Source organism: Spea bombifrons, chromosome 2, assembly GCF_027358695.1.
Source record: "Spea bombifrons isolate aSpeBom1 chromosome 2, aSpeBom1.2.pri, whole genome shotgun sequence".
Lineage (NCBI taxonomy): Eukaryota > Metazoa > Chordata > Amphibia > Anura > Pelobatidae > Spea > Spea bombifrons.
Window position 1 is genome coordinate 46,542,965 of NC_071088.1, and position 9,852 is coordinate 46,552,816.

General features: G+C 43.3%; 1 protein-coding gene across 1 annotated transcript; it reads right to left on the reverse strand.

The window, feature by feature from the left end:
- Nucleotides 1-4,733: 4,733 nt before the first annotated feature.
- LOC128473657 (uncharacterized) lies at nucleotides 4,734-9,433 on the reverse strand. The gene is made up of 2 exons (XM_053455908.1): nucleotides 8,152-9,433; nucleotides 4,734-5,018 (listed from the first exon to the last, which is right to left on the reverse strand). Exons 1-2 carry the CDS (start codon nucleotides 9,431-9,433, stop codon nucleotides 5,014-5,016), a joined length of 1,287 nt encoding a protein of 428 aa, XP_053311883.1. The 3' UTR covers nucleotides 4,734-5,013.
- Between the last annotated feature and the right edge of the window lie 419 nt (nucleotides 9,434-9,852).

A 9,852-nucleotide genomic window follows, 5' to 3' on the forward strand; every position in this document is an offset into this window, starting at 1 on the left:
GTTACCCTCTTTCAAACAGGAAAGAAATGAAATTCTCACCTCGTCACAGTGGGCATACATTTATTCACAGCAAGGCTATATTTTTTGTTTTTCTCCATGACAACCATAAGAGAACATGGTGAACCAGTTCTACAATAACTTGTCTTGTAGGCACACAAATATAATTTCCCCTTGACACATGCCATCAAACCATTGTCCCTATCCTAACTATGTTTTTCTTTCACAATACAGGCATTTTAGCTAGTACTCCAACGCCTTTAAAAAATCTCATTTTGTTCAGATACCAAGACTACCACGCTGCAAGTTTTAGAACTGGTCTCACAGAAAAGCACTTAAAAGCCAATTTTCACATGAAAAAAGTGGGGTAGAGGGATTTAGGGGCAAAATAGGGATACATGGGAGGTATTGGTCGACTTGCTTTATGACCCTAAAACCATAGATTTACACACCCTCACATTTTTGGATATAACATAATATTAAAATAAACATATCATAAATAATAAAACAGCACATTCCATTTTGCTTCTTATTTCACACTAATGAGTTGTTTTTTTTCTTTGTTGCTCTGCTCTACTTTAACCAGAGCGGTGGACGCAAAACCTCTTTGAAACAATTGCTCACCAGTTAAAGAGTGTTAGGTTAATGCATTCACTTTATTGCAAATCCAATACACCTTACTTTAAGTGAAGAAGAAATATAAATAAGCATCAATAGTAACATCTTTGGGCCTTAGGATAGATGCCTTGGTAGCAAGAGTTATATGTCAATAAATGGCATTTACAATAGAATCAGACTTAAAAGGAAACTTACTTAAAGAGGCAATCATTCTTTTCATTTACACTAAATACTGATCATGGCCACATTCTGTAGAGGGTTGCTTGGTACTATTGTGACTGATGGCGATTCTGCCATTTCAGCAGGCTAGTGTGCCAAAGACACATTCAGGTCTTGGCAGGATTCAGTTCCTAATTCTGAATGCAGTGCATGTGTACCACATGTGCCTTTACAGTAGATGGAACAAATGACAAATGTGTACAGCAAAGAGTTGGAGATGCAAGAGCCATAGTGAACCTTTAGGTCCCCAGATTTTGCCTTCATGGTCTAAGTCTTTGATAGTTAAAAAGCAAACAGAGGGTTTAAGTTACAGCTGTACATCTGCAGGAGCTACTATCAGGGGTATAACTAGAAACCACAGGGCCTTGGTGTAAAAAATCTCCCCGGGGCCGCGAACTTCACAACTGGTCTGTGCCATCATTGCCTCCAAACAACTTGTCTGTGCCTTCTTTGCCACATGCTCACCCCCTCCAACATACACTCTGGCACACCTATGTAAACACACTTGCACAAATACTCACACACAAACACCTACACAGGCATGCTCACACACACACAAATGCAGTTACACATCCATGCTCACACAGACACAATTACACATCAATATTCACCAACACAATTACACATCCATGCTCACACACACAATTCTAAAAAAAATACAAACACATATACATACATTCCACCTCCCTCCCACTCCTGTAGCTTTCTCTTCGGCTGCTTGCACACTGTGCGAGCAGCATCGGTTTCACCGTGGGGTCACTTGACATAACGTGATCCTGATACGTTTCTGTCTCCCCGTGCCAGTTCAAAATAGTTTAGAAAGCACCAGTCCAGGCTGGAAGGGCCCTTTCTAAACTATTTTAAAAAAAGGAACAAGGCATCGCAGATTATTGCATGAATCATCTGTCAGATGAATAAGCCTTTAGACTATTTCTCTAAATTAACCCCTTAATGACAAAGCCCGTACATGTACGGGCTCAAAATGCATTGTTTTCAAGGTTTAGGGACTGCCCATTGTCTTTAAGGGGTTCAATTTAAACAAAATAAACTCTAACATGAACCAAATGTTTGTTGTTCTAATGTTAAGGAGATAATAAAGAATAATACGGTTTATCCATAACAGAATGTGAAGCATGCACATACAATAGTTTTCAGATGTTAAGAACTTTGAACTGTTAAGATCATGCATAAAACCTCAAAGTAATGATCTGGTGAAAGAGCGGTAAGGATTTTATAATAAATAAAGTTGACTAATACATGCTTTGGTTTAAAAACCAAAAAAGGAAGAAGAAGTCTTATTCACTCTGCAACCTATACAAATAAGTAGGTTATCAATTTATGTATATAGGGAAGTATAGCAGAATACATCAAAGGGATTTTAGAAACGCTGTTAACCCACATTACATATAGAGACCCTGGCAACTACAATCACAGATGCAGTTGAGTGGGAAGAGAATACGAGTTGTAAGATCAAAAGGAATCTAATCCTGAACAAATCATAACAATATTCCTATCCAGGAAATAAATAGAAATATGAACATGTTAGTATATATTCCATAAGATGAAATAATAAACACAACCAATGTATTTGATGTTAGCTGAAAAAAAATATGTAAACGTTGGGATGTTATTGCAAAACGATGTTGACAGCACGACTCTAATGGTCCACACGTTTTATTATTTTACATTAATATATTCACTTTATGGACAAAAGTATTGGAGCATCTATTCAATACACCAATGGGGGCTTTTACGACATTGCATTCTAAATACATAGACATTAATATGAAGTTGGTCCCCCTATGCAACTGTAACAGGTTCCACTCTTCTGGGAAGGCTTTTGGAGTGTTTCTTTGAGAATTTTTGCCCATTCAGTCAGTAGAGCATTTGTGAGATCAAGCACTGATAACGGACAAGAAGGCCTAGCTCACAATCTCCATTCCAGTTCATCCCAAAGGTGTTCAATGGGTCAGGACTCTGTATAGGATCGACCCCCTGGGTCTGTATGAAATATATTAATATACCATACGGGGGCTATGATATTACATTTATACTTTTTTACATTTATAAAACGTAACATATGTCAATCTGTACTGGTACAGACACTGCCAGGTGAAATTACCCCCAAATCCATCCAGGTGGCTCCATGACCAGTTGGTGTTTCTCAGAACTCTATGACCTTCTCCCTTAGAAGTCATGTCACCTTCACTATTATGGACATCGCATGTATTTATAGAGCAAGCGTAGATTTCACTTCAATATTAAAATAAAGAAATTGTAAAAATTAAGAATAACATTAAAATTGGCAATATACAAATTGGCATTAAGATTAACATGCGTTAAAACATAGAGAATGGTAAAAAGGCCTTGATCTAGCAAGCTTACAATTTATTTAGGAGGTTGATGGAAATGAGACCAAAGAAGAGGGACTGTGTGAACATGATTTGATTTTGATATCGTATCAAAGGCCTTGTGAGTCCAGCAGAGTGAGGTTTGAGACTCATTCTGTGCCCCATACCCTATCATGTACCTGAAGGGATAGGGTTTTTAGTCTTTGCGGTGCCTTGGGTTAGGGCACATTTATCCTTAAGACAGGCTGCCCCAATCTTTGTAGTTTTGCTTTAGTTACATTTGGATGACCTGTATTATTTTATGCAAATTTAATGTACATTTTACCAGAAGCTAGACAAATCTTTATTTTGGATTCTTTCATGCTTTTCTGTGAAACACTTTGACAGAAAACATTCACTTAAACATGGTATCTTCTAGCAATAAGTTGGTTATTGAAAAAAGAAAACTATCCTTATTATACCCAATGAACCTTGGTAATCATTTAGATAATGAATACACAATTACGCAATTTTACACAACTGAACTGGTTCATAAAGCAAACCTCATGCTTTTCTGCAACCACAGCATTTTATTTTTATTACTGTAGTTATTATTATTATTATTATTAAAAAAGCACATTTATAGTTTAATGAACAACTACAAATTTGAACTACTGTATTTTTGGTAGCATAACAATAATAATCACAATAGTATTTTAATTAATTAGGCAAATGTTGTATACAATGCATAAGATATATGCAGGAACTGTTCTACAGACAGAATATTGCTATAATGTGTTTTTACTGTACTGTCATAGACATAATTTCAGTCCATGGTATTTGATGTGATCAAACATCCAGAACATACATATGGCAATTGGAGAAAGGACACAGAAATGGACGGAACATATTTTAATTGGTTTGAGTATTTAGTTACACCTACAATGAAGAACATCCTAGCCTGGCTAACTAAAGGCTGTCCATATTGGACCCAGGAAGGCATGGATCTGCCTGCACACAGGGGCATGTGTGGCCCCTGTTACATTAAAAAGAGGCCAGCGGGTTGCTAGAACCAAGTATTACCTCTCAACCCAGTGAATAAAGGCTTGCCTCAGAGGCCCAGTAATGGCCAATAGGTCCAAAAGTAGTTCTGTGACTGAAAACAACAGAAATCTCAACAAACAGCACTATGTCACAGCCACTGTCCAGATCACTATAACTGTTAACAGTTTTGGATGTTCCTTCCTAAAACACACATCATATCTGTAAAGGAGCACGATCTATGGGGTTACATAAATGCAATATTCTGTGAAGGTACACTGCTAACTATATAACTTGACATCAAAACAGAGCCGCCATCCGAAATCTTGGGGCCACTACATGCTTAACACCTGGGCCCCTCCCATCAGCTGCTCATGTTCATCTCACTGTCCCACCCACTAGTTTGCCTTAAGATCTCCCATAAGCACACACAAGGAGAACAATGGCATGCCTAGAGGTGCAGAATTGGGGATTATTCTAGCTCTGTGCCCGAATAATCTGAATTTTATTAAAGACAGGAGGCGAATATTTTGCATATCTTCCTTTACTTAAACCTCACAGCAGCAAAGGAGAAAAAACAATGTAAACAAATAACCAATCAGAGACAGTCCTAGCATATATAAGTCCCATTCAGCAAGACTGCCTCCTCTTCCTTTGGTATGGAACCGAACGCAGAAGATGAAACTTGAAACTGGAACGAGGAGATCATAGAGAAAAAACCACAGAGGAAACTTCAGTCCAAGCCTGACCATCCACCACTGGAATTCCTGGACACAGGTCTTCCGGACGCACCACAGCAGAGAACGGATTACGCTGAAACAGAGAGAAAAACCATAACAGTATCTGGAGATGGGACCGCATGTAAAATATACAATCATAAGCGCGGTACAATCTTAAAATCTCTAAAAATAAATTAAATATAAATTCTACACATAATAATAGACAAAAAACACCAGAAAAGGAGTTCTAAGATAAAACATTCCGGGTCAGGGAAAGATGGGTGGGAAAAATATTCGCCTCCTGTCTTTAATAAAATTCAGATTATTCGGGCACAGAGCTAGAATAATCCCCAATTTTATAGCGTGACAGGAGGCTCATATTTTGCATTTTTAACGCTTAGAAAAAAGAGAATCCGCCGCATGATCAACTGGGTGACAATAGAAACGACGAAAGGTAGATTCCCTGGACCAATCGGCCGCACGCATGATATCTTGCAACGAACTGCCCATCTGGAAAGCTTGAGCGGCTGCGGCACCTCTAACCGAATGAGCACCAAACAGAGGGTCCACTCCTGCGAGAGAGAGAACCCAACGGATCCACCGTGCTAAGGTGGGCGAAGAGACCGGGCGATACGGACTTGCATAAGAAATTAACAGTTGGGGTGCCCTAAAAACTCTGTGAACTGCAGTTCTATCAAGATAAGCTTGAAGACAACGAACAACACAGAGAAGGGGTTCCGAAGGGAAAAAAGGGTAAGAGACGGAACTCGAAAGTGATTTAGTACGACGCGAAATTTGAAAACAAACGCCATCCGGAGAAAAAGTCAACGAATTAAAATCCAACGCCCGGACATCGGAAACTCTGCGAAATGAAACCAAACACAAAAGAGTGGTAAGTTTAGCGGATAAGTGCCGCATCGAAAGTTCCGAATTATCCGCCCAGGACTTGAACAAGTTTAGCACCAGGGAGACGTCCCAGAAATGGGAATACCGAGGAGCAGGGGGTCTAGAAAGACGCATCCCTCGCAAAAGACGGCAAATCAAGGGGTCCCTACCGATCGGAAGACCTGATATGGGAACGTGAGCAGCCGAGATGGCAGAGCGGGTCACGTTGATGGTACGGTACGATTTTCCTTGGGAAAAAAGTGCCGACAAAAAGTTGATAACGTCCGTCACAGGGGCTGTAAAGGGATCACCTTGTTGAGCCATACACCAGCTACTCCACTTGTTCCAAGCGGAGGAGTAGGCGCGTCTAGTACCGGGAGCCCAGGATTCGCGGAGTAGGTCTCTAGCTGAGTCTGATAGGCCTGGTAGATTCCAGGAGCCCCTGAAATCGACCATGCCACCAGAGAAAGACGATGATCGACCACCAGAGGGTGTGGGGAGTCCTCCGGGTCTCGAAGGAGAAAAGTACTCCACGGAAGGATGAGGGGATCCCTGTAGGACATTTCCAAGAGAGCCGGGAACCAGGGTTAAGCTGGCCACAGGGGCGAAACTAACACAAGGGAAATCACCTGTCGTCGCACTTGGTGGATCACGCGAGAGAGCATTGAAAAGGGAGGAAACGCATAAGAACCCGTCTGAGGCCAGGTCTGAGAGAAAGCGTCCGTCGCTGTTGCTTCCGGATCCGGAAGCCAACTGAAGAAGGATGGAAGTTGGAAGTTCCATCTGGACGCGAAGAGATCCACTGAGAGTGGACCCCGACGAAGAGCGATTCTCGAGAAAACACGCCTGTCTAGCATCCAGTCGCTGGCATCTCTCCAGGATCGGGAGAACCAATCTGCTGTCAAGTTGCTCGCTCCCGGAAGGTACTCCGCTGACAGAGAGATTTGCCTGTGAAGACAGAACTGAAAGAGGTCCCTGGTCAGATTGGATAGACGTTCCGACCGAGCTCCACCGAGACGGTTGATATAGCGCACCGCGGACACATTGTCCATGCGCAGTAGAATGGAACAATGAGAAAGGTCCTTGGAAAAACTGCGGACCGCAAAAGATCCGGCTATAAGTTCCAAGCAATTGATGTGTAAGTGACGCTCGTCCCGTGACCAGCGGCCTCCGGTTGCGGAATCCGCGCAAGAGGCGCCCCAGCCCCACAGACTGGCGTCTGATTCCAAGACAAAGTCTGGTCTGGTTCCGAAAATGGCTGTGCCATTCCATGCTTCCATGTGCTTGAGCCACCAATTGAGTTCCAGACGCACATCTGACTGGAGGGGAACCAATTGATCGTAAGATTGGAGAGCCCGAAGATGTCTGGCTTTCAGGCGTTGCATGGCCCGATAGTAAAGGGGGCCCGGAAAAATTGCTTGAATAGAAGAAGATAAAAGGCCTACTATTCTTGCAAGATGTCTCAAGGAGATGTATTCCAGGCGAATAACTTTCCTGATCTCTTTTTTGATGTTCGCTATTTTGGAAGAAGGGAGCTTGAGAAGGGAATTGATCGAATCTATCTCGAAGCCCAGAAAAGTAATCAACTGTGTCGGGGCGATGACCGACTTCTGGAGGTTCACAATGAACCCCAAAGCCTGAAGCCAGCCGATAACCCAGGTTGTTTGAAACCGCAGTCGTCTCGGGTCTGAGTGGAAGAGCAAGATGTCGTCGAGGTAGATGATCGAACGAACACCCCGAGCTCGAAAGAAGGCCATGACAGGCTTCATTAGCTTCGTGAAGCACCACGGAGCTGAGCTCAAACCGAACGGAAGGCAAGTGAATTGCCACAGTTGGGAATTCCAAATGAACTGAAGAAACTGTCGGCAGTCTGGGTGGATCGGTACTGTAAGGTACGCATCCTTTAGGTCCAGTCTGGTAAACCAATCGCCTTCTCTTAGAAGGTCTCGAAGCATATGAATCCCTTCCATTTTGAAGTGACGGTAAACCACATATTCGTTTAGGAATTTCAAATTTATGACTGGACGATTTTCCCCTGATTTTTTGCGAACAAGGAATATGTTGCTGATAAAACCCTGGGGGCCAGGTGACCTCTGGATTGCACCTTTGACTTTGAGAAGTGCTATTTCTTGGTCGATGAGACTTTGTGTCTCTCGATTGACAACTAAGGGGGCGGGGGGGTGGGCCTGAGACGGGGTGGACACAAAGTCTATGGAAAAACCCTGTATCGTCTGGAGGACCCAATTGTCTGAGGTAATGAGGTGCCAACAGTGGGAAAAGAATGCGAGACGAGCCGCAGGGAGCACGGGAGGAAGGAAAGAAGATAGTATTGGAGGACTTACCAGATGAAAATCTTGTTCGTCCACGTCCACCTCTGCCACGACCTCTCTGGAACCCTCTGGAAGCGGGAAACGGAGTCCGAAAGGTGGGATTATATTGGGGTGTGGAAACCGGACTGTAGCTGTATCTAGGGCCAGTGAAGGTTCCACGGCTGGCAGCACGGCCCCGCTGTCTGCCAGCCCGGTGAAAAACACCTTGTGCTTGAAATACTTTCTTAAGAGAAGTCTCGACCTTATTGATTGTGGTGTAATTACCCGCATGTTTGCGTAACTCAGAAATAAAGGGATCCCCAAATAATTTGCCATCGGCTTTGGGACCAAGTTCTTTATCAGCCATATCGGCCAGCCGGGGGTCAATTCTAAGCAGCGCTGCCTTGCGACGTTCGGCTGAAATTGCCGCGTTGGCGTTGCCTAACAGGCATAACCCCCGCTGTACCCAATCTTTGATTAGCCCTGGGTCAAGGGGAGAATTTTGGGCTGTTGCCTCATCAGCCAGCACAAAAATCTGAGTCATAGGACCAGAAACATCTAATAATTTATCCTGTGTGGATTTCAAACCCTTCTCCAAACCCCTACGTGGGTCTCTACCCTTTTTGTTCATATATGTGACCATGAAAGAATCGAATTCTGGGGTGGCCGTAACTTTGCCCGGGATAGTGGGACGAGGGCATTCGGCCCTAAGTTTATTGCGCACCTCTTTATCTAAGGCCTTGCGCATCCAGACCTGCAAATAGCGGGCTATATGGTCTGGAGGTGTCCACTCAGCCGACCTAGGGTGGCGAATAAAACGGGGGTCAAATAGGGTTTCACCCTGAGGGGTGTAAACTAGGTCTGCTTCCGAAGGATCTGCGCATTGTAATGCAGCCTCTGAACTGGTTAAGGGCTCACCTGAACCAAGTTCCTGGGTCAACTGAAAATTTGAATCCTCATCAGAGGAATAATCACGGGCATCTCCCGAGGGAGGTGTATAATCAGGTGCATCCCCCGAAGGGTTTGCTAATGTGGAAGGTCCTGCCGAAGCATGATCTGCGCGGCGTTTGGCACGTTTAGCCGGACCTTTGCCTTTATTGGCATGAGCGCTAGATCCTTTCCAAGGTCTTTTGGGAGGTGGGGACCCTGCAGAGCTCTCTGAATCAGAGCCTGAGGGTTGAGAGAAGGAGACCTGAGGAATGGTGGATGCCGGCAGGGCCGGGGTTAAATTGGCCAGAGCCTCTTTAATTGCCACCTGAATCCAGGCTTGGATATCAGCAGGGGGAGCATTAGAGCCAGAAGCTGTATCAGCCATGATGTTTTTTTTTTTTTTTTTATTTCTCAAATATAATATAGAGGCAAGAATAAATGTGTTAGGGATAATTATCTAAATTCCCAAATCTGAAAGCAGGGGTTAAAGTTGTGAGGCTCACTCACAGGAGAAGGATTATATGAATTAATGGCACAGATTAATCTCAGGGCTCACCTGAAATAGAGACTGTATGTAGCTATAATACCACCAACACTAAAACACCACAGAAAAACGCGGGAATGAAAAACGTATTTATATAAAAGGCACTATGCCCCCACCAAGATGGCCGCCGCAAGTTCCGAAATTAACAAAGGAACAAGCTAGGTGGAAACCATTAACATGATGAGAAAGCTAGTGCTCTCCCAACCCCAAACGCTATACTAAAAATGAAAAAAAACTAAATTGAAAACCTGTAAAAAACG

Bases quoted from the DNA above. Each gene is read 5' to 3' on its own strand.
- LOC128473657 (XM_053455908.1), bottom strand. From the start codon at position 9,433: ATGGCTGATACAGCTTCTGGCTCTAATGCTCCCCCTGCTGATATCCAA.